At 47.0% G+C, this 26,594-nt stretch overlaps 1 protein-coding gene across 1 annotated transcript in view; it reads right to left on the reverse strand.

Annotated features, from left to right (window-relative positions):
- Positions 1-26,594, reverse strand: part of LOC138369154 (serine-rich adhesin for platelets-like) — a 97,875-nt gene that overhangs the window by 14,096 nt on the left and 57,185 nt on the right. The window contains exon 3 of the mRNA XM_069332088.1: positions 5,975-6,129. Within this exon, the coding sequence (XP_069188189.1) occupies positions 5,975-6,129 (155 nt within the window). The remainder of the gene's footprint in view (positions 1-5,974; positions 6,130-26,594) is intronic.

The following is a 26,594-nucleotide window of genomic DNA, read 5'->3' on the forward strand; positions in this document are numbered from 1 at the left end:
GAAGGAGCCAAGTTCCTCTGTCAGGTCACTGAGATATTAGAAACAGGATGAGAACTAGAACCGGCCCTTGTGGTATTCCACTCGTAACCTCTCTCAGCTCTCATATTTTTGCCCTCACTGTAACCGTTTGTTTCCTTCCTGATACTGTGCGTGCGCAGTATACACCGTGCTACTGTGTGTGCGCAGAGTATTAAGTAAACTGAACAAAACATTGTTTGCATGTAAGATGTATAGTGGTACACCACAGTGGACTTGAACATGAAAAATCGGGTTCTAGGGGCACCCCGAAGGCCTGGGAGTAAGGGACTACGGTAGTGACGATGTTACAGCGATGGAAATTGTGTAGAGAGGATGTGAAACACTTTCTACGTTCAGGGCATCAACATCGTCGATAAAGAATATTTCATTAAATTGGGTCATTTTGGAGAGTGAACTCTGACCTAAACCATACGAAGCCATTAACCCTACTAACCTGGCCTGGATGGTAGAGGGAATGTTTCGTGTTTTATATACAAATTCTAACAAAACTAAACAATTGAGTAATCATATACTTTATTACGCTTGAATCCCATAAACGTTAACTTTACTAAACTTGAATCAAAATGCCGAAATTGATTCTCGCTTATTCAGCGACTAGCCTTCATTTGTAAGTGGTTTCACCAAACGGTTCGAACCTAGACTACTCCGCAACTTGGGCTGGACGGTAGAGCGACGGTCTCGCTTCATGCAGGTCGGCGTTCAATCCCCGACCGTCCAAGCGGTTAGGCAACATTCCTTCCCCCGTCCCGTCCCGAATCCATATCCTAACCCCCCTTGCAAGTGCTATATAGCCGTAATGGCTTAGTGCTTTCTCCTGATAGTTCCTTCCCCCTAACCTATCGATGCCGATACTCATTAGCCGAGGTTGCGTTAATATAACGGTGCTCTTAATTCCACTAAAATAACAGAATAGTAAGAGCTGTGGACGATAGCGTTTAAGACAGGGCATTAAGCGGGAGTGAGAAGAGTAAGAGTCACAGAGTTAGTCTATATGTGAAGAGTGTGTGTGTGTGTATATGTGTGGACCAAAAGATCACATTCACTCCCCCCCAAAAAAATCCACCACTTACACGTGCTATTCGTGCCCGTGTCGCCTCTTGGCTTAATCTTCATCAATCCATCAATCACAATGTGGGGTCCTATTGTCACTATCTTGTCCCCAACACTGAAAATGTTAAAAAAAAAGTATTTCAGACAGTTGGCAATATTCCACTGAACGATCGTAGCAGCTCTGATTGGGTGATTCTGCTGTAATGGTCTGAACTACCTACTTTCCTTCCTCCTACATAATACGGGCTCACCATAGCCCGTGCTACTTGGAACTTGTTCCGAGTAGCTGAATCTATAACAACAAACAATTCCTCCTAAACACACACACACATTATATATATATATATATATATATATATATATATATATATATATATATATATATGTATATATATATATATATATATATATATATATATATATATATATATATATATGTATATATATATGTATATATATAAACATATATATATGTATATATATATGTATATATGTATATATGTATATATATATATATATATATATATATATGTATATATATAAACATATATATTGTAAAAAATATATTATAGTATATTACAGTATAGATCCTTAGGTTGTATTGACCCTTACACTGTATTGTATTGATCCTTACACTTATTGTATTAACCCTTACACCGTATTGCATTGACCCTTAGGTTGTACTGACCCCAATGTAAATAACCCCGACTATTTTCAGATCTGTCTCGACCAAAATTTACAAAACGTGATTATTTTTTTACATTCCAAATAATATATATAATCCGATTTTTTTCATATCCCATTAACAAGGCAGAACAGAAGGTCACTTGCCAGTGATGTTATGGCGACCGGGCCACGATATCGGCCAGAGGACACGATATCGGCCAGATGACACGAGTGTATGAAATTCCTCAGCAATTTTTGATATAGTTTTGCATGTCATTTTGTGCGGAAAAAAAACAGCAGAGCGATAGGTGATTCTGGTGACCTTGCGGATCTGCATATGTTTAAAAAAATTAAGTTCGTACAAAAAAAATTAAGAGAACACCAAAATATTTAAGTGGGGGAGGGGGGGAGTTGGGGGGAGGGGGGGAGTGGGGGGGAGGGGGGGAGTGGGGGGGAGGGGGGGAGTGGGGGGGAGGGGGGGATTGGGGGGGAGAGGGGGAGTAGGGGGGGAGGGGTGGGTTTGGGGGGTGAGGGGGGTATTGGTGGGGGGAGGGGGGGTATTGGGGGGGGTGGCAAAATATCTGAGTGCAAAACTATTTTTGTGATAACATATTTAAGCGAGTACATAAATTTTTCATTCACACCCAAAGACACCCAACCACTTGGCTGGACGGTAGAGCGACAGTCTCGCTTCATGCAGGTCGGCGTTCAATCCCCCAACCGACCAAGTTGGTTGGGACACCATTCCTTTCCTCCTGTCCCATCTCAAATTCTTATCCTGAACCCTTCCCAGTGCTATAATAGTCGTAATGGCTGGGCTCTTTCCCCTCATAAGTCCTTCCCTCCCCCTTCACTTGCATCATCGGAGCCTCGAACCAACGACCACCAAAAACGGAAGACTGAAGTTCTAATAACCAGGCTTCGAACGGGTGATAATAAGAGAGAGAGAGAGAGAGAGAGAGAGAGAGAGAGAGAGAGAGAGAGAGAGAGAGAGAGAGAGAGAGAGAGAGAGAGAGAGAGAGAGAGAGAGAGAGAGAGAGACCACTGATATCGTAAGCTGGATAATAGACAACTGGAAATACAGTGAATGATCAGGTACAGTTTATTCTGTAACCCAATGTTAGAGGAGGTCGAGCGACGTGCACACCTACAGGAAATACCGCAGGTGTGCCTGGCTACCTCTGTGGCCCTGGGCTTACTCTCTCTCTCTCTCTCTCTCTCTCTCTCTCTCTCTCTCTCTCTCTCTCTCTCTCTCTCTCTCTCTCTCTCTCTCTCTCACACACACACTGTAAGGAAGCTTTTGCTAGAGTTGGATGTGACAAAGGCTATAGGCCCGGAAGGAATATCACTAGGGATACTAAAGAAAGGAGCAGAAGCACTGTGCCTGCCACTCTCCATAGTGTATAACAAATCACTGTATAACAGAAATTTGGAAGACGGCTAATATAGTCCCGATATACAAAAAGGGGATAGACAGGAGGCACTGAACTACAGGCCAGTGTCGCTAACATGCATACCACGCAAACTGATGTAGACGACTGTGCGAAAAAAACTAGTAGAACATCTGGAGCGAATGAACTTTGTAACAAAGCATCAACATGGGTTCAGGGATGGCAAGTCATGCCTCACAGGATTAATTGAATTCTTCGACCTGGCAACAAAAATCAGGCAAGAGAGGAGTGGGCAGACTGCATATTTTTGAATTGCCAGAAAGCCTTTGACACAGTACCACACAAGAGGCTAGTGAAAAAGCTGGAGATGCAGGCAGGAGTGAAAAGGAAGGTACTCCATTGGATAAGAGAGTACTTAAGTAACAGAAGACAATGAGTCACTGTCAGGGGTGAGGTCTCAGATTGTTGAGACGTCACCAGTGTCTCGCAGGTGTCAGTCATTTGACATATACTGCTTCTGATATATGTAAATTATCTCCCAGATTGTATAGAATCTTTCCTCTCATTGTTTGCTGATGATGCAAAAAATTATGAGGAGGATTAAAACAGAGGAAGATAGTAGGAGGCTACAAGACGACCTAGACAGACTGAATGAATGGTCCAACAAATGGCTACTAAAGTTCAACCCGAGTAAATGCAAGGTAATGAAACTAGGCGGGGAAAACAGGAGGTCAGACACAGGATACCGAATGGGAGGTGAAGTACTTCATGAAACGAACAGAGAAAAAGATCTAGGAGTTGATATCACACCAAACCTGTCTCCTGAAGCCCACATAAAAAGAATAACATCTGTGGCATACGCGAGGCTGGCTAACATCAGAACAGCCTTCAGGAACCTGTGTAAGGAATCATTCAGAACCTTGTATACCACATATGTAAGACCAATCTTGGAGTATGCGGCATCAGCATGGAGCCCGTACCTTGTCACGCACAAGACGAAGCTGGAAAAAGTTCAGAGGTATGCCATTAGGCTAGTCCCAGAACTAAGAGGCATGAGCTACGAGCAAAGACTGCCTAAGATGCACCTAACGACACTGGAAGACAGACAGAGTAAGGAAAGAGTAGACAGAGTAAGGGAAGACATGATCACTACTTACAAAATTCTCACAGGAATCGACAGCGTAGATAAGGATAAACTTTTTAACACGGGTGGTACCCAAACAAGGGAACACAGGTGGAAACTGAGTACCCACATGAGCCACAGGGACGTTAGAAAGAACAATTTCAGTGTCAGAGAAGTTAACAGGTGGAGTGCATTAGGCAGTGATGTGGTGGAGGCTGACTCCATACACAGTTTCAAGTGTAGATATGATAGAGCCCAGTAGGCTCAGGAACCTGTACACCAGTTGATTGACAGTTGATAAGTGAAACCCTCCGCCTTCAGGGCAGAACTCTGCCCTGCTTATCTCTCAGGCAGGCTGAGAGATAAGCAGGCAGGCTGAGAGACCAGTAGGCAGGCTGAGAGACAAGCAGGCAGGCTGAGAGACAAGCAGGCAGGCTGAGAGACAAGCAGGCAGGCTGAGAGACCAGTAGGCAGGCTGAGAGACCAGTAGGCAGGCTGAGAGACCAGTAGGCAGGCTGAGAGACCAGTAGGCAGGCTGAGAGACCAGTAGGCAGGCTGAGAGACAAGCAGGCAGGCTGAGAGACAAGCAGGCAGGCTGAGAGACCAGCAGGCAGGCTGAGAGACAAGCAGGCAGGCTGAGAGACCAGTAGGCAGGCTGAGAGACCAGTAGGCAGGCTGAGAGACAAGCAGGCAGGCTGAGAGACAAGCAGGCAGGCTGAGAGACAAGCAGGCAGGCTGAGAGACAAGCAGGCAGGCTGAGAGACCAGCAGGCAGGCTGAAAGACCAGCAGGCAGGCTGAGAGACAAGCAGGCAGGCTGAGAGACAAGCATACAGGCTGCGAGACAAGCAGGCAGGCTGAGAGACAAGCAGGCAGGCTGAGAGACAAGCAGGCAGGCTGAGAGACAAGCAGGCAGGCTGAGAGACAAGCAGGCAGGCTGAGAGACCAGTAGGCAGGCTGAGAGACAAGCAGGCAGGCTGAGAGACAAGCAGGCAGGCTGAGAGACAAGTAGGCAGGCTGAGAGACAAGTAGGCAGGCTGAGAGACAAGCAGGCAGGCTGAGAGACAAGTAGGCAGGCTGAGAGACAAGTAGGCAGGCTGAGAGACAAGTAGGCAGGCTGAGAGACCAGTAGGCAGGCTGAGAGACAAGTAGGCAGGCTGAGAGACAAGTAGGCAGGCTGAGAGACAAGTAGGCAGGCTGAGAGACAAGCAGGCAGGCTGCGAGACAAGCAGGCAGGCTGAGAGACAAGCAGGCAGGCTGAGAGACAAGCAGGCAGGCTGAGAGACAAGCAGGCAGGCTGAGAGACAAGTAGGCAGGCTGCGAGACAAGTAGGCAGGCTGAGAGACAAGCAGGCAGGCTGAGAGACAAGCAGGCAGGCTGAGAGACAAGTAGGCAGGCTGAGAGACAAGTAGGCAGGCTGAGAGACCAGTAGGCAGGCTGAGAGACAAGCAGGCAGGCTGAGAGACAAGCAGGCAGGCTGAGAGACAAGTAGGCAGGCTGAGAGACAAGTAGGCAGGCTGAGAGACAAACGGGGCGCCAAGGAGAAACTACTGACAAACAAGCGTGTAGCCTGGACGGCGCCGACGCCGGCCAGGTAGTGGGGTGCGGGGGAGGAGTAGTGGGATCAAGATGCTATAACAAACAAAAACAGCGAAAATTCCTGCAAACACCATGGTAATTCAGACACAATTTACACACTACACACACCTGCCGACGGGAGGGGTGTGAGGCAGCCGGTAGAGTGAAGGGCCAATCTAGCTCACGCTGCAGCGTGGCGTTGAGGCCAATCTTCCAGTCGGGGTCGCAACGCTCCGACACCTTTTTCACCTCGAAGTCCGCAGTGCCGACCCTCCTTGCGTTTTCTGTTGGCAATATTTGCAGGGTAAACTGGGGACTGTTTGAGCAAGAACGAGTGACGCCGGAGACCATTCATTGGTATTCACGGGAAGGCTTGTCTGGCCTGCAGGGGGCGGGGGTGGGGGGGGGGGGGAGACAGTCATGAATAAGAAAGAATTAAGCAAAAAAAATGAACATGAGACTTTGCACTGATTATGGCCACCAACACCATTGAGGCTTTCACAGTGGATGGAGGAATTTCCTCACGAGGGAGAAGAGTTGAGGGCGTGTTGGAGATTGAGGGTGCAGGGCAGGTGGGCAGAGTGGCGTGGCGTCGTAATGCAGAACTGGTCGAAATAGGGAGGCCATACTGTGAGTCTCATACTAGGCGTGTGTTAGTCATACTAGAATATATTGAAGTGGTGAAGAACGGGGAGAAATTGTTCATAAACCCTGAATGGTAGAACAGAGTCCTGGAATCGTGGTTATTTTTTATCGTTACTTATTTTTAAGAATAGGAGAGATTCTCTGGCATCAAACTATCGGCTAATTAGGTCTATTCGTGATTGCTTATTTAATAGAAATGATAATCTCAAATGCCATTTGTACACCTCTTGAAAGACACCGACTGATTAAGACCTTAACATGATGCTACTAAGAATTGTTTGGGTTCTACACAAACTGGACTCTCGTTTTCCTCCATCATATTCGAGGCAGTCGATAGTGGAAAATATTTCAGCCTTGACTTTATAGCCAAGATCTTTACTGTCGCACCACACAAAAGGCTAACACGGTGGACAAAAGTTCATCTTTAGTTCATCTTTTGAACGGGATAACTCGGCTAGACTTGCGAATGGTTATTTCAAGGGACAACAGCAGTGTAAAATGCAGTCACATTCCCGTCTGTAGTGTCCCATAGCTCTATCCTCTGGGGCCTCGGTTGTTGATCACATGAGAACATGAGATTGAAGGATAGTGTAGAGGCCTATATTGGCCCATACGAGGCAGCGTCAATTTATACCCATCTAATCTCTTTTATGTATATAGATGTTTAATCTACGCATGAAACAATCATGCGATTCCACGTCTTCTAAACTACCCAGTAATCAGTTCCAGAAATCAATAACCCCTAATTCCAAAGCCACACACACACACACGCACGCACGCACGCACGCACGCACGCACGCACGCACACACACACACACACACACACACACGCACGCACGCACGCACGCACGCACACACACACACACACACACACACACACACACACCAAAGAGTGACTGTGGCGACGTGCAGGTAATTACTACAGTGTACACAGTGACACCTTAACACACACACACGTACGTACACACACCAGCAAAAACGCTCATCAGAGTAATTACAGGCAACTGGATCAAACAACCTGTGATCGTTATACCCGGCATATTTACAATGGGGGGAATAGGAAAGGGGGGGGGGCAAGAGAGTGACGTCAGTAGGGGGGGGGCAGCATGTGGGCAGACAGGGTGGGATAAAACATACAACATGTTGTATGTTGTATTTGTTAATATTCACTATTCTTGAAACAACTAAAATGACAGCGCTCAATCCATCAACAAATATGAGTCTCAGTCACGTGATGTTTTTCCAACGAATCAGGGAAGGGACAACACATTGCATCACCTGATTGGTTCAAAGACATCAGTGACCGAGATGCGATTGGCTACCAGCTTGGTGCTTCCCAGACTCCTTAGTGGCTGTTATTGCATCCCATGTCGCATAACCTTCAGCACGTCGTGGTTCAGAGGTTAAAGTGTGCGCGCGCGCGCGTGTGTGTGTGTGTGTGTGTGTGTGTGTGTGTGTGTGTGTGTGTGTGTGTGTGTGTGTGTGTGTGTGTGTGTGTGTAGGGGGGGGGGGGTTACTCAGAACGTTGGTTCGATCGCCATATTCGCTTTACGGAAAGAGAATCAGCGCCGGGTCAAGAGGAGGCCAGGAGCTATAGTCCATCAAATAGCAAAAAATGGAGACGAAGAGGCTCCGCGGTTGAAAGAACGAAACTGAAATTGGTTAAAGCAACAGACCCCCAAAAGAGCAGAGAGCGAGACTGTGTTCTGCATTCCCGTGTTCTGATTGGCAACAAGTTCATTTGAAGATCAGAACGAGACCCATTAGAGCCATGGGAATTGCCGAAGGCTCGTTGGTCCACAAGAGGAGGCAGCTCCTTATTATGTGACCAAACATATATATATATATATATATATATATATATATATATATATATATATATATATATATATATATATATTCAGAAAGGCGGAGGGTGTTGAGCCAGTGTGGGGAGGGGATATTGGGAGGTCTAGAGAGGGGGGTTGGTTGGGGGGTCATGGAGTTTCAAGATGAGGTGGGGCAGCGTCCCCCCTCTTAGAGAGCGCGTGGAGAAGAGCAGGAATGGGGAAGACATGAACGGATGAGAGGAGAAGGAGGAGACGCATATAGAGAAAATAAAAATGAGGAGGGAGTGGAGGGGGGGGGGGGGGGAGAAGGAAGGTAGATGTTTCATTAAGCCCTCATCAATCAGCCAGAGTGATACGCTACCTGTTTACTGTGATAAAGGATCAGAAGCGGCGCCTGGCTGTCCTCTGGGCCTGGTCCACGACCCTCAAGATTACACGACGCGGCCACAGTGGAATGTTGAGGGCTGCCCGAATGTCCCAGGCGTGTGTTGCAACCCTGGGCACATCCCCAGCTTGTGTTACAACCTTGGGCACATTCCCAGCCTTGTGTTGCAACCCTGGGAACATTCCCAGGCGTGTGTTGCAACCTTGGGCACATTCCCAGGCGTGTGTTGCAACCCTGGGCACATCCCCACGCTTGTGTTGCAACCCTGGGCACATCCCCAGCTTGTGTTGCAACCTTGGGGCACATTCCCAGGCGTGTGTTGCAACCCTGGGCACATTCCCAGGCTTGTGTTGCAACCCTGGGCACATCCCCAGGCTTGCACTTCAAACATACACACTACCACCAGACAACATTCTCCCCCCCCCCCGTGCGGCGAGCCACAGCATGCCCAAGAAACCTAACTTAACGCAGAAAATAAGAATAAACTGAACAAGGCAAATACTTTGACAATCCGTGACGGAAAAGGCGGAGAAAATCCCGGAAACTGGTCGTTTAGACGAAGCTTGTCAATGTCTCGCTCCTGGAACTCCACGACAGCTGAAGCTGTGGCGCATCGAAGCCAAAGATTGACCGATTCGTGCTTTTGCTGTCCTGTGGAGGGATGGCCAGAGTTACCCAGTTCCAAAGAACGCGATAAAAGGCTTCAGGAGGGGGCCATGTGGGAGATGACCTCGGGGTCCCCCCCAGATGTGTTACAAGGATGCCTGAATTCCTTTATTTTAAGTATTATTTGGTGGCTTTCGGCGCATCTAATAGAGTTCAGAGACTCTTCAAAGAGGTACCGAGGACCTTATAGAATATCCTGACATGCGGATTAGAAAATGTTCCGCTGATCAGACACCTTCAGGGTCATTAGTTAAGGGGTTAGTTTAGGTGACCTGCGTCGACAGCAACGTGTAGAGATACGCATGAGTCAGCCCCCACACACATGCGTCCTCAACACACACACATATCCATCCTAGGAGCTTCAACTCACTCAAAAATCCTCAAATACCACACGCCTGGAACCACTATAGTACAAAAAAACTCACGCAAAAACTCACGCATAAACACGCAAAAGGCATGTGTGAATATATACTTGAGTCTATGGTCATCCCCGAATACCGACGGACTCTCCACCCTCAGTGATAACCTGGAAGTGTTCAGGACTCTGGACTCCAGGCCTCTCCATAGAGGGCTGGAAGTGGGGAAGCAGGGCAGGGCCACCACAATGATGTCTTGTCATTTGAGTTCTTGTTTGGTTTTCACTTCCTTATGCAGACGAATGATTCACAACAACGTGGTTGAAGATATGGGGGCCAAAGCACACATCAGAAAATGGAGAAACGACGCCGTTTCGGTCCTGTGATAATGGCCCTGTGATAATGGTCCCGTGATAATAGTCCCGTGATAATGGTCCCGTGATAATGGTCCTGTGATAATGGTCCTGTGATAATGGTCCTGTGATAATGGTCCTGTGATAATGGTCCTGTGATAATGGTCCTGTGATAATGGTCCTGTGATAATGGTCCTGTGATAATGGTCCTGTGATAATGGTTCTGTGATAATGGTCCTGTGATAATGGTCCTGTGATAATGGTCCTGTGATAATGGTCCTGGTCTTAGACTATTATCACGACTATATAATGGTTAAGGATGGACCGAAACGTCATTTCTTCCTTTTCTGATGTGTGGTTTGGTCACCATTTCTGTTCCTTGTTAATGCCCTCAGTTCTCTGTCTGATGTGTTCTGAAATAATGGGATTTCTTTCTCCATTTCTTCATCTTCAGTTTCTCGTGTGTTTCTTTAATGCTGACACTAGATCATAAGTGGCTCAAGGCCTTTTTTTTTAAGTAATTCAAGTTGTAAAATGGCAATATTCTCTTTATGTCAAGTTATGTAATTATTACAAGTTGGAAAACTCTCTTTCCATAGGCTTAGATAAGGGCTCAGATCATGGCATTAACCCTCGAGGGATGCTGGCTTATAAGCTCTTAATATTAGGGGATTTTGACAAGGCTGCCAGCGATAAAACCAACCTCACCTGAAGTTACAAAACCGTACAATGGGACAGGTTTATCACTCCCGCAAGGGAATGTCAGGACACAATCGTGATAGGGGGGGAAATGCCAAGATAATATAACTATATAGCACTTGGAAGGAGTGTGTGAAGAAAAGGAGCTGGAATATGAAGATTAGGAGCTAGAATATGGAGATAAGGAGCAGGGGATATGAGGACAAGGAATTTGAGAACAAAAATCTAGTATATATGGACAAAGATCTCAAAAGATCTGGTATATATAAGGACAGAGTTGGAATATAAGGACATGGAGCTTGGATGTGAAATTGAGTGATGGAATAGTGCCCAACAACTTGAGCTCATCGATGATTGAATACATGGCGACATTCCATTGCAACGATCTCAAGTTTTGCACAATGATCAATAAACAGTTGTGAACGAGAGAGGAGAGAGAAATATAATATAATATAATTATATATATATAATTATATATATATATATATATATATATATATATATATATATATATATATATATATATATAAGCCTATACTTGCATAAACCACAAGTGAAGATAAACAATCTTTGGACAACACCCACCAGTGGGACTCGAACCCAGAAAGCACAACTACCTTCCAGTAGCTGGCATAACTAGTATGCTTTAACCCACTACGCCATCAGACCTTACAAAAGAAGTAGATAGTTCGAGATATATATATCTCAAACATCTCTACCTCCCGAAGGCACCAGATGAGTGAGGGGTCAGTCTGCAATTTTCGTCAAGCCACTGTCAATGTGAGAGAACTCGTGTCCAGCTTATAAGCCTATACTTGCATAAACCACAAGTGAAGATAAACAATCTTTGGACAACACCCACCAGTGGGACTCGAACCCAGAAAGCACAACTACCTTCCAGTAGCTGGCATAACTAGTATGCTTTAACCCACTACGCCATCAGACCTTACAAAAGAAGTAGATAGTTCGAGATATATATATCTCAAACATCTCTACCTCCCGAAGGCACCAGATGAGTGAGGGGTCAGTCTGCAATTTTCGTCAAGCCACTGTCAATGTGAGAGAACTCGTGTCCAGCTTATAAGCCTATACTTGCATAAACCACAAGTGAAGATAAACAATCTTTGGACAACACCCACCAGTGGGACTCGAACCCAGAAAGCACAACTACCTTCCAGTAGCTGGCATAACTAGTATGCTTTAACCCACTACGCCATCAGACCTTACAAAAGAAGTAGATAGTTCGAGATATATGTTCGAGATATATATATATATATATATATATATATATATATATATATATATATATATATATATATATATATATATATATATATATATATAATTATTAAATATGACCGAAAAAGTAAGATTAATAATTCTAACACGAATTTTCTCGATCTTTCTTACGTTTCTTTTCACTGTTGATGGTAATTCAAAAATGAATTCTCCAAAATTAATTTTTATTTCTAGTCTGACGCGACACTTGAGCGCGTTTCGTAAAACTTATTACATTTTCAAAGACTTTAGTTTACACACACACACAACACTAACTGAATAGAGCTTAAACATCTTCGAGTTTTTTATACCTACATTTGGGTGAGGTGACATGTTACAATAGTTTTGGATGAGGTGAAAATAAACTTTTTACACAAGACAGAACACGAAACAATGGGTATTAAAGGTAGGTAACTGCAGAACGCCTATTTTTATTGGCCCATATTTCTTGATGCTTCTATATTGGAGCGGAGTCTTGAAGTGAGTAGAATATAGTTGTGCATTAATTGGCTGTTGATTGCTGGTGTTGACTTCTTGATGTGTAGTGCCTCGCAGACGTCAAGCCGCCTGCTATCGCTGTATCTATCGATGATTTCTGTGTTGTTTGCTAAGATTTCTCTGGTGATGGTTTGGTTGTGGGAAGAGACTATATGTTCCTTAATGGAGCCCTGTTGCTTATGCATCGTTAAACGCCTGGAAAGAGATGTTTTTGTCTTGCCTATATACTGAGTTTTTTGAGGCTTACAGTCCCCAAGAGGGCATTTGAAGGCATAGACGACGTTGGTCTCTTTTAAAGCGTTCTGCTTTGTGTCTAGAGAGTTTCTCATGAGTAGGCTGGCCGTTTTTTTGGTTTTATAGTAAATTGTCAGTTGTATCTTTTGATTTTTGTCTGTAGGGATAACGTTTCTACTAACAATATCTTTCAGGACCCTTTCCTCCGTTTTATGGGCTGTGGAAAAGAAGTTCCTGTAAAATAGTCTAATAGGGGGTATAGGTGTTGTGTTAGTTGTCTCTTCAGAGGTTGTATGGCGTTTCACTTTCCTTCTTATGATGTCTTCCACGAAACCATTGGAGAAGCCGTTGTTGACTAGGACCTGCCTTACCCTACAGAGTTCTTCGTCGACTTGCTTCCATTCTGAGCTCATTCTGAGCATTCTGAGCCACAGCTCAGAACACCACAATACCTAACACAACACCTATACCACCTATTAGACTATTTTACAGGAACTTCTTTTCCACAGCCCATAAACCGGAGGAAAGGGTTCTGAAAGATATTGTTAGTAGAAACGTTATCCCTACAGACAAAAATCAAAAGATACAACTGACAATTTACTATAAAACCAAAAAAACGGCCAGCCTACTCATGAGAAACTCTCTAGACACAAAGCAGAACGCTTTAAAAGAGACCAACGTCGTCTATGCCTTCAAATGCCCTCTTGGGGACTGTAAGCCTCAAAAAACTCAGTATATAGGGAAGACAACAACATCTCTTTCCAGGCGTTTAACGATGCATAAGCAACAGGGCTCCATTAAGGAACATATAGTCTCTTCCCACAACCAAACCATCACCAGAGAAATCTTAGCAAACAACACAGAAATCATCGATGGATACAGCGATAGCAGGCGGCTTGACGTCACTACACATCAAGAAGTCAACACCAGCAATCAACAGCCAATTAATGCACAACTATATTCTACCCACTTCAAGACTCACTTCACTCAACTATATCTTCAACTCACTTCAACTATATTCTACCCACTTCAATCTCCAATATAGAAGCATCAAGAAATATGGGCCAATAAAAATAGGCGTTCTGCAGTTACCTACCTTTAATACCCATTGTTTCGTGTTCTGTCTTGTGTAAAAAGTTTATTTTCACCTCATCCAAAACTATTGTAACATGTCACCTCACCCAAATGTAGGTATAAAAAACTCGAAGATGTTTAAGCTCTATTCAGTTAGTGTTGTGTGTGTGTGTAAAATAAAGTCTTTGAAAATGTAATAAGTTTTACGAAACGCGCTCAAGTGTCGCGTCAGACTAGAAATAAAAATTAATTTTGGAGAATTGATTTTTGAATTACCATCAACAGTGAAAAGAAACGTAAGAAAGATCGAGAAAATTCATGTTAGAATTATTAATCTTACTTTTTCGGTCATATTTAATAATATATGTCTACAGGAAAGACTGCTACCAAAATATACTAATATATATATATATATATATATATATATATATATATATATATATATATATATATATATATATATATATATAAATGCTTCTTTAACAAGTTTAGAAGCAATCTTTAAACACACGCATAGACAAATTTGTTAAAGCAGTCATTTCTGAAAATGACCTCCATTAAAGAGGAAAGTTATTAATGCTTAGCTGAAAGAAGGGGGGGGGGGGTGTTGGAGATGTTGATTAGAAGATAATGTTTCTTATGGGGGATTACTGGTTCGAGGTCCCAGCTAGGAAGTACTGATAGCAAGATACTGAAAGCATAGGTTGGCTAGGAGGTACTATAGCTGGTGAGTACTAGAAGACTTCCAGTAATGGAATATAAGGGACAAGGACATAATAGAGTATAAGGAATATAATGGAATATATTCAGGGGGGGAGGGGTAATTGATACTGTTATATAATAGTGGATACTGCCTGAAAAACGCTTAACTGGGGGGAGGGGGAGGGAGGGATGGGGGAGGGGATAGTACTAACTGGAAACGCCGGCAGTAGAACACTTTCTGAGGGCACTGGCAAAGCGTTAATGGGCGCTGACGACAGGGAAGTACCGGACATGAGGAGTACCGGTCACTGGGGGGCAGTACTAGCAAAGGTGCACTTGCAATGCGGGGGGGGGGGGGAGGAGGGGGAAAGGGAGTACCTATAACTGGATGGTACCTGCACGGGAGGGCGTATTACTAGGCTGGTAGGGGGGGGGATGGAGTACCTAGTTGTAGTGTACCAGCTTGAGACTACCTGGTTAGTGTGTACTGGCAGGGAAGTACACAGCTGGGATATATATTGTTTGGGCAGTAACTTTCAGGGAGTACCTTCCTGGACGGACGGACGGATGGTTCACACAGTTCTCCAAGGTTCGCCCACAGTGTCTGGGACTGTGGCAACGCGAATCAACACGCCCAGAATTGATGGGGGTTCTGTCATTCCGTCCTCTACAAACACCCCCCGTCACGTACTCGCTCGGGGCAAGACCGACCTAAGTCCACTCACACCCCCCCAACCGCCCCATACCCCCAACACCCCTACCCCTTCACCCCCCTATACCCCCACCCCAACACCCCCCCTTACCCCAAAGTTTCTATCCTATCCCGGTAAGCCCCTCCAAATACGCTCGTGGGAGAAGAGAGTTAAGCCCTTTTTCTCACTTAATTTAATCACGATAATACAAAACTATGAATAGAAACACTATAATCTCCTCTGTCTTTTACCCTTGTCGAAGGGTCTCATTGCCACTGTCGGGGACAGGAAGACTGTTAACCTTGGCTGGATGGTCGGCCAACGACCGACCTTCTTCTTCTCCCAAGATTCAACCCACAACTGCTGCCTCATTCCCGTGGACCTATTTACTGCTAGGAGGACAGCGGCATCAGGTTTAAGAAACGTATCCGAGATCGTCAGCGTCCTATCGCGGGAATTTGAGTCAAGAGACTTGTCAGTTGTAAACCGGCAACGGGGACTACTGCGCTACCTGTTTGAGAGAGAGACAGACAGAGACATTCAACACCGACTAATTAGGAGGACCAGCCAGTTAGGAGGACATTTAGTAAAAGGCTCAGCCTCAAGACAGATCTGTAAACATAAACAAATTAGGTAAATCTGTCAATAACCAAAACTTGGATCGAAAAGAGAACGAAAAGCACCTAAATTTGCCGGGAGTGTGAACGATGCCTGGAAAAGACGTTTCTGGCAGCCATGTGGGTTGATAAGGTCTGTTTCTCCTGGTAAAATTACCCACCCTAACCTCCCCTTACCTATCCTAACTTCACCCGTAACCTACACTAACCTAACGTAACCTCACCCAGTACCTGAAGACCTCGTGGGCCGTTTGAGTACTGTGGGACCCCAGCTTCAGGTGTGTGGGTCAGCTCGGGCCCTGTACACACCTGCCTCTGGTGGGACCACCGGTGTTGTGGGGGACGGCGGGTGTGGGTTAAGAGATGGACAGTCATCCACACTGTCTACGAGGCCCAAACCAACACAACGAGACACAAAAAATACTTGTCCCCCCACTGAAAGTCGATGATTCGCTTCGCTAACAAGCTGGCTGTGTGTGTGTGCGCGTGCGTGTGTGTGTGTGTGTGTGTGTGTGTGTGTGTGTGTGTGTGTGTGTGTGTGTGTGTGTGTGTGTGCGTACTCACCTAATTATGCTTGCGGGGTTGAGCTCTAGCTCTTTGGTCCCGCCTTTCAGCGGTCAATCAACTGGTGTATAGGATCCTGAGCCTACTGGGCTCTATCATATCTACACTTGAAACTGTGTATGGAGTCAGCCTCCACCACCTCACTTCCTAATGCATTCCATTTGTCTACTACTCCGACACTAAAAAATTCTTTCTAACGTCTCTATGGCTCATTTGGGCACTCAATTTCCACCTGTGTCCCCTAGTGCGTGTGCCCCTTGTGGTAAATAGTCTGTCTTTATCTACCCTATCAATTCCTCTGAGAATCGTGAATGTGGTGATCACGTTCCCTCTAACTCTTCTGTCTCCCAGTGACGTGAGGTTTAATTCCCGTAGTCTCTCCTCGTAGCTCATACCCCTCAGTTCGGGTACTAGTCTGGTGGCAAACCTTTGAACCTTTTCCAGTTTAGTCTTATGCTTGACTAGATATGGGCTCCATGCTGGAGCCGCATACTCCAGGATTGGTCTGACATATGTGGTATACAAAGTTCTGAAAGATTCCTTACATAGGTATTCCTTACATAGGAGGGAGGGAGGGAGAGGGGAGGGGGAGAGGGGGGGAGATAGAGATAGAGAGAGAGAGAGAGAGAGAGAGAGAGAGAGAGAGAGAGAGAGAGAGAGAGAGAGAGAGAGAGAGAGAGAGAGGGAGAGAGGGAGAGAGGGAGAGAGGGAGAGAGGGAGAGAGAGAGAGAGAGAGAGAGAGAGAGAGGGAGAGAGGAGAGAGAGAGAGAGAGAGAGAGAGGGAGAGAGGGAGAGAGAGAGAGAGAGAGAGAGAGAGAGAGAGAGAGAGAGAGAGAGAGAGAGAGAGAGAGAGAGAGAGAGAGAGAGAGAGAGAGAGAGAGAGAGGGAGAGAGGGAGAGAGAGAGAGAGAGAGAGAGAGAGAGAGAGAGAGAGAGAGAGAGAGAGAGAGAGAGAGAGAGAGAGAGAGAGAGAGAGAGAGAGAGAGAGAGAGGGAGAGAGGGAGAGAGGGAGAGAGGGAGAGAGGGAGAGAGAGAGAGAGAGAGAGAGAGAGAGAATGAATTACAACGTTAAGCAAAATAGAATACCATACCTCATTCACCTTAAACAAAAATCCCAATGTTTAAAACTAACTGCAATAATAATTAGCACAGTTCGCTCCCAAACTACCCCGCCCCCCCCCACCCTCCCACAACGTTGCATGTGACCCCACCTACCTCTTCTCCCACACATCCCCCCAACAACCACAGGCAGGTTGATCACGGAGAGAAAACACAAGGACACACACACACCACCGCCACCCTCCTTCTCCCAAGATCATATCAGGACCAATATATCAGCTACTGACTTTGCCATGATGGATTAGGACAACCTCGATAGCCATCTCAAATGGCTATCGTGATTTCCTGCTGCGTGATTTCCGAGTGCGGTCTTATCTCCCGGGCCGGGGCAGAGTTCAGTGGGAATATTAACTTGGGTAGGGTGACTATTGCGTCTAAACCCGACGGGGGACATCGTAGTTCTCAGAGGGACATCGTAGTTCTCATGGGACATCGTAACTATACGTCTGATTCCATATAGCCGCCCCCTCCCCCCCCCCTCCCGAGAGGGTGTGGGTTGTGTGTCTTTTCTTGCTGGTCTGACCCTCCCTAGTGTCCCCCTCGTCCCGGTTCCATCCCATGGTGTCCCATTATATTGTTCTCACTTATTACCCTGCTCTGTCTTTTGTCTGTTAGGTACTCTCTCGTCTATTTCAGTGCTCTTTAGGACACACTGGGTGGGACCTGGATAAGGGGGGAGACACAATGGGTGGGACCTGGATAAGGGGGGGGAGACACAATGGGTGGGACCTGGATAAGGGGGGGGACACACTGGGTGGGACCTGGATAAGGGGGGGACACAATGGGTGGGACCTGGATAAGGGGGGGGACACACTGGGTGGGACCTGGATAAGGGGGGGACACAATGGGTGGGACCTGGATAAGGGGGGGAGACACAATGGGTGGGACCTGGATAACGGAGGGGGACACACTGGGTGGGACCTGGATAAGGGGGGAGACACAATGGGTGGGACCTGGATAAGGGGGGGAGACACAATGGGTGGGACCTGGATAAGGGGGGGGACACACTGGGTGGGACCTGGATAAGGGGGGGACACAATGGGTGGGACCTGGATAAGGGGGGGGGACACAATGGGTGGGACCTGGATAAGGGGGGACACAATGGGTGGGACCTGGATAAGGGGGGGAGACACAATGGGTGGGACCTGGATAACGGAGGGGGACACACTGGGTGGGACCTGGATAAGGGGGGGGACACAATGGGTGGGACCTGGATAAGGGGGGGACACAATGGGTGGGACCTGGATAAGGGGGGGAGACACAATGGGTGGGACCTGGATAAGGGGGGGGACACAATGGGTGGGACCTGGATAAGGGGGGACACAATGGGTGGGACCTGGATAAGGGGGGGACACAATGGGTGGGACCTGGATAAGGGGGGGGCACAATGGGTGGGACCTGGATAAGGGGGGGGACACAATGGGTGGGACCTGGATAAGGGGGGGGGCACAATGGGTGGGACCTGGATAAGGGGGGGGACACAATGGGTGGGACCTGGATAACGGAGGGGGACACACTGGGTGGGACCTGGATAAGGGGGGGGGGACACAATGGGTGGGACCTAGATAAGGGGGGGGACACACTGGGTGGGACCTGGATAAGGGGGGGACACAATGGGTGGGACCTGGATAAGGGGGGGAGACACAATGGGTGGGACCTGGATAACGGAGGGGGACACACTGGGTGGGACCTGGATAAGGGGGGGACACAATGGGTGGGACCTGGATAAGGGGGGGACACAATGGGTGGGACCTGGATAAGGGGGGGACACAATGGGTGGGACCTGGATAAGGGGGGGAGACACAATGGGTGGGACCTGGATAAGGGAGGGACACAATGGGTGGGACCTGGATAAGGGGGGGACACAATGGGTGGGACCTGGATAAGGGGGGGGACACAATGGGTGGGACCTGGATAAGGGGGGGACACAATGGGTGGGACCTGGATAAGGGGGGAGACACAATGGGTGGGACCTGGATAAGGGGGGGACACACTGGGTGGGACCTGGATAAGGGGGGGACACAATGGGTGGGACCTGGATAAGGGGGGGGACACACTGGGTGGGACCTGGATAAGGGGGGGACACAATGGGTGGGACCTGGATAAGGGGGGGAGACACAATGGGTGGGACCTGGATAAGGGGGGGACACAATGGGTGGGACCTGGATAAGGGGGGGAGACACAATGGGTGGGACCTGGATAAGGGGGGGGACACACTGGGTGGGACCTGGATAAGGGGGGGACACAATGGGTGGGACCTGGATAAGGGGGGGACACACTGGGTGGGACCTGGATAAGGGGGGGAGACACAATGGGTGGGACCTGGATAACGGAGGGGGACACACTGGGTGGGACCTGGATAAGGGGGGGGCACAATGGGTGGGACCTGGATAAGGGGGGGACACAATGGGTGGGACCTGGATAAGGGGGGGACACAATGGGTGGGACCTGGATAAGGGGGGGACACAATGGTGGGACCTGGATAAGGGGGGACACAATGGGTGGGACCTGGATAAGGGGGGGCACAATGGGTGGGACCTGGATAAGGGGGGGGACACAATGGGTGGGACCTGGATAAGGGGGGGGCACAATGGGTGGGACCTGGATAAGGGGGGGACACAATGGGTGGGACCTGGATAACGGAGGGGGACACACTGGGTGGGACCTGGATAAGGGGGGGGGACACAATGGGTGGGACCTGGATAAGGGGGGGGGACACACTGGGTGGGACCTGGATAAGGGGGGGACACAATGGGTGGGACCTGGATAAGGGGGGGAGACACAATGGGTGGGACCTGGATAACGGAGGGGGACACACTGGGTGGGACCTGGATAAGGGGGGGACACAATGGGTGGGACCTGGATAAGGGGGGACACAATGGGTGGGACCTGGATAAGGGGGGGACACAATGGGTGGGACCTGGATAAGGGAGGGACACAATGGGTGGGACCTGGATAAGGGGGGGGGACAATGGGTGGGACCTGGATAAGGGGGGGACACAATGGGTGGGACCTGGATAAGGGGGGGACACAATGGGTGGGACCTGGATAAGGGGGGGACACAATGGGTGGGACCTGGATAAGGGGGGGACACAATGGGTGGGACCTGGATAAGGGGGGGGGGAACATAATGGGTGGGACCAGGGCTTCGGATAGCACTTGAACAAGGGGACACAGGCGGAAACAGATTACCTAAATAAGCCAGAGATCAGTGTCAGTAGTTAACAGATGGAATGCATTAGGCAGTGATGTGGTGGAGGCTGACTCCATACACAGCTTCAAGTGTAGATATGATAGAGCCCAATAGGCTCAGGAACCTGTACACCTGTTGATTGACAGACCTGGATACGATAGACCAGACCTGGATACGATAGACAGACCTGGATTGATAGACCTGGAATATTCAATCAATTCAATTTCAACAATAAGAGGATTGACTGGGAAAAAATAAATGTAGACCTTGCAACCATTCAATGGGAGACGGTCTTAAGCGACAAAACTCCCACACAGGGAATAGCTCAACTGACAGCTGAAGCTTACAAGGTCTGCTTGAAGCACGTACCTGTGAGGAGGGGCAGAAAGAGGACCACTCTAGAAAGAGAACGGAGACGACTGTACAGGAGAAGGAAAAAAATAACGGAAATGCTTCGGCAGACACAACTATCACAAGCAAGGAAAACAAGCCTAAGCAGGGAGATTGAGGAAATAGAACAAACGTTGAAGCGATCATATGAGTCTGAGGAAATGGAATTGGAACAGAAAGCTATACAAGAGATAAGGAAAAATCCGAAATATTTTTTCACATACGCAAAATCAAAATCCAAAACCTCGACCAGTATTGGACCGTTAATTACAAATGAAGGTACGTACACAGAGGACAACAAAGAGATTAGTGAAATTCTAAGAAGCCAGTATGAGGCTATGTTTAGCACGCCAATAAACAACATGAAAGTTGATGACCCAGACAGCTTCTTTATGAATGACATTCAAGCTGCAGATAATATAACGGATATTACCACAAACTCGGAAGACTTTGAAAGAGAAATTGATAATATGCCTATGCACTCAGCTCCTGGGCCTGACTCATGGAATTCAATATTCATAAAGAAATGTAAAGTACCAGTAGCGAGAGCACTCAGCGTAATATGGAGAAAGAGCCTGGATACAGGGGAGATACCAGCAGCACTGCTGGTATCTCTGGTATGGTAAATCTGCAGATATAGCTCCGTTACACAAGGTGGGGAGTAAAGCCTTGGCAAAAAATTATAGGCCAGTTGCACTAACATCATACATAATAAAAGTGTTTGAAAGAGTGATTAGGAATCAAATTTCTAGTTTTATGGAAAACAATGAATTGCACAATCCAGGACAACATGGATTTAGAGCGGGAAGATCCTGTCTGTCACAGTTACTCAACCACTATGACAAAATCACAGAAGCCCTAGAAGAAAAGCAAAATGCAGATGTTGTATACACAGACTTTGCAAAGGCGTTCGACAAATGTGACCATGGGGTGATAGCTCACAAAATGAGGTCAATGGGAATAACTGGAAAAGTAGGACGCTGGATACTCAATTTCCTGTCGAACAGAACACAAAGAGTAACAGTCAATCAGATAAAATCGAGTCCAAGCGATGTTAAAAGCTCTGTACCTCAAGATACAGTCCTTGCACCGCTACTGTTCCTTATTCTCATATCTGATATAGACAAAAATACACGCCACAGCTTCGTGTCGTCCTTTGCAGATGACACAAAAATCAGCATGAAAATTACCTCTGCTGAAGACATTGAAAAACTACAAGCAGATGTCAACAAAGTTTTTGATTGGGCAGCAGAAAATAACATGATGTTTAACAGTGATAAATTTCAGGTACTCAGGTACGGCAAAAATGAGGATCTGAAACATAATACAGGGTACAAAACACAATCGAATCTTCCCATAGTAGAAAAACAGCATGTCAAGGATTTGGGAATAATGATGTCCGACGATCTAACGTTTAGGGAGCATAACCAAGCAAATATTGCGTCAGCCAGAAAAATGATCGGATGGATTACGAGAACTTTCAAATCCAGGGATCCCATCACAATGGTTGTACTCTTCAAGTCACTTGTGCTGTCCCGTCTCGAGTACTGCTCAGTACTCACTTCGCCCTTCAGAGCAGGAGAGATTGCTGAAATAGAGGGAATACAGAGAACATATACGGCACGCATAGACGAGATAAAACACCTAAATTATTGGGATCGTCTCAAAGCTCTCCAAATGTACTCTCTAGAAAGGAGACGAGAGAGATACCAAATAATATACACATGGAAAATACTGGAGGGTCAGGTCCCAAATCTACACAGTAAAATAACAACGTACTGGAGTGAACGATATGGAAGAAAATGCAAGATTGAACCTGTGAAGAGCAGAGGTGCCATAGGCACAATCAGAGAACACTGTATAAACATCAGAGGTCCGCGGTTGTTCAACGTCCTCCCAGCGAGCATAAGAAATATTGCCGGAACAACCGTGGACATCTTCAAGAGAAAACTGGACGGTTTTCTAAGAGAAGTTCCGGATCAGCCGGGCTGTGGTGGGTACGTGGCCCTGCGGGCCGCTCCAAGCAACAGCCTGGTGGACCAAACTCTCACAAGTCGAGCCTGGCCTCGGGCCGGGCTTGGGGAGTAGAAGAACTCCCAGAACCCCATCAACCAGGTATCAACCAGGTATCAGTTGAGAGGCGGGACCAAAGAGCCAGAGCTCAACCCCCGCAAGCACAACTAGGTAAGCACACACACACACACCAGGCCAGTTTGGTTTACGGCCTTCGGGCCTCCACGGCTCGAGCGGCCCGGTCTCTCCATTATCCACTCCGTAAAAAACTGCAACTGTTTTGCCTAACCAGAAACGTGCGACCCCGAGCAACCCACCTAACCTATCCAGGCCGACGCCTAGTGAAGGTCAACATTACGGTGGTAAAAGCTTGCCTAATACGTTTTACTTTTTATTTTATTTTTTACGTGTTTTAATGAGAGAGGGATTATGTGTACTTTGCCTAGTAGTAGCTAATTGGGCTTTCGAGGGTTGAGCTGCAGCTCTTTGGTCCCGCCTCGCAACTGGTGTACAGGTTCCTGAGCCTACTGGGTTCTATCATATCTACATTTGAAACTGTGTATGGAGTCAGCCTCCACCACATCACTGCCTAGTGCATTCCATTTGTTAACTACTCTGACACTGAAAGAGTTCTTTCTAATATCTCTGTGGCTCATTTGGGTTCTAAGTTTCCACCTGTGTTCCCTTGTTCGTGTCCCACCCGTGCTGAAGAGTTTGTCTTTGTCCACCCTGTCTTTGGGCGCCTGACAGCTGGGTGGACAGCGCTTCGGATTCGTAGTCCTGAGGTTCCGGGTTCGATCCCCGGTGGAGGCGGAGACAAATGGGCAAAATGTTTCTTTCACCCTGATGCCTCTGTTACCTAGCGGTAAATAGGTACCTGGTATTTAGACAGCTGCTACGGGCTGCTTCCTGGGGATGTACCTGGTTGATACCTGGTTGATGGGGTTCTGGGAGTTTTTCTACTCCCCAAGACCGGCCCGAGGCCAGGCTCGACTTGTGAGAGTTTGGTCCACCAAGCTGTTGCTTGGAGCGGCCCGCAGGCCCACATACCCACCACAGCCCGGTTGGTCCGGCACTCCTTGGAGGAATAAATCTAGTTTCCTCTTGAAAATGTCCACGGTTGTTCCGGCAATATTTCTTATGCTTGCTGGGAGGACGTTGAACAACCGCGGACCTCTGATGTTTATACAGTGTTCTCTGATTGACCCTATGGCACCTCTGCTCTTCACTGGTTCTATTCTACATTTTCTTCCATGTCGTTCACTCCAGTACGTTGTTATTTTACTGTGCAGATTTGGTACTTGGCCCTCTGGCCAAGGGCCAGAGGGCCATGGCCATGCACACAGAGGGCCATGTGTAACAAAAAGGAGGCCTGGTCGAAGACCGGGTCACGAGGACGCTATGCCCCGAAATCATCTCAAGATAACCCTGTCAATTACCCTGAGAATTTTGTAGGTGGTTATCATGTCTCCCCTTACTCTTCTCTTTTCCAGGGACGTGAGGTTTAGTTCCTTCAGCCTTTCCTCGTAGCTCATACCTCTTAGTTCCGGGATAAGTCTGGTGGCATACCGCTAAATCTTCTCTAACTTTGTCTTGTGTTTAACTAGATAAGGACTCCAGGCTGGAGCTGCATATTCCAGGATTGGTCTGACATAAGTGGTATACAGGGTCCTGAACGATTCCTTACACAAGTTTCTAAAGGCAGTTCTTATGTTGGCCAACCTAGCATATGCTGCTGATGATATCCTTTTGATGTGGGCCTCTGGGGACAGGTTCAGTGTGATATCAACCCCCAGATCTTTCTCTCTATTTGACTCTTGTAGGATTTCACCTCCCAGATGGTACCTTGTGTTCAGCCTTCTGCTCCCTTCGCCTAATTTCATTACTTTACACTTAGAGTTCCTGAGCAATGAACATCAGGCTCAGCTACCTGGCCAGAAGACAGCTGTACCGCATGAAGAACATGTATGTCCCAGACCCCGAAGATCCCTACGTAGCAGAAAACACCACCAGCGACTACGAGATCCACGAACCACCACACACAACCAGAAGAATCACTCTCCAGCAAAAAGTGATCAGACACATCCATGATGAGGCCTTCCCAAGACCTCAAATACTAAGCGGCCTGCCAGACGACCCAGATGAGTGGCCCATCCCGGACCCCATCTACACCAAATGAAGAATAAAGAAGAAAAAAAATAAATAACAAATAAATAAATAAAAAAAAATAAAAAAAATAAATAAATAAATAAATAAATAAATAAATAAATAAATAAATAAATAAATAAAAATAAATAAATAAATAAATAAATAAATAAAACTCCTACAAAAAAATATAAAACCAAAACACCATTTGTGGTGGCATGAGAAGTGTAACTACCCTGATGTTGCTAAGATTAGCCTCCTTCAGCCAACTCCATCGGCTCTAGTGCTTTAGGACACCAACAAGGTCACAAACACTAGCCCCCCCCCCCAGCCAATGTACTGACAACCCAACATAACACATACGCAAACAATCAACACATACACACAAATGTCAACCCATGGTGGACAGGCCACCGAACTTTCAAACCTCCTCTCTCTCTACACCCGCATCCTCTTCCTGAATTTCATCTCCCCATCCCTCTACCTCCCCCCCCCCCATCCTTTCCATTCCCTATGGACATCAAAGCGAAAACGAAGTTCCTGAGTTGAACTTTAGTAGCAATTTTCTAGACCATTCCTCCAGTTTGTCCAGGTCATCCTGTAGTCTCTGTCTATCTTCATCTGTCTTGATTCTTCTCATAATTTTTGCATCATCAGCAAACATTGAGAGGAATGAGTCTACACCCTCCGGAAGATCGCTTACATATATTAGAAACAGGATGGGTCCAAGAACAGAGCCCTGTGGGACTCTGCTGGTGACATCTCGCCACTCTGATGTCCCCCCCCCCCTTTCACAGTTACTCGCTGTTTCCTGTTGCTTAGATACTCCCTTATCCACTGGAGCACCTTACTTTTTACTCCTGCCTGTTGCTCCAACTTTTGTAACAGCCTTTTATGGGGTACTGTGTCAAAGGCTTTCTGACAGTCCAAGAAACTGCAGTCTGCCCACCCTTCTCTTTCTTGCCTAATTTTTGTTCCTTGGTCATAGAATTCTATTAAACCTGTGAGGCACGATTTACCATCTCTGTGACACACCACCACACCCATGTTGGTGGTGTGTCACGAAACTATTTCCCTATTTATTTAACTATTTATATGCGTGTTCGTGTGTGTACTCGCCTAATTGTGCTTGCGGGGGTTCTGGCTCTTTGGTCCCGCCTCTCAACCGTCAATCAACAGGTGTACAGGTTCCTGAGCCTACTGGGCTCTATCATATCTACATTTGAAACTGTGTATGGAGTCAGCCTCCACCACATCACTGCCTATTGCATTCTATCCGTTAACTACTCTGACACTGA

The sequence above is a fragment of the Procambarus clarkii genome, chromosome 27 (genome assembly GCF_040958095.1).
Source record: "Procambarus clarkii isolate CNS0578487 chromosome 27, FALCON_Pclarkii_2.0, whole genome shotgun sequence".
Taxonomy (NCBI): domain Eukaryota; kingdom Metazoa; phylum Arthropoda; class Malacostraca; order Decapoda; family Cambaridae; genus Procambarus; species Procambarus clarkii.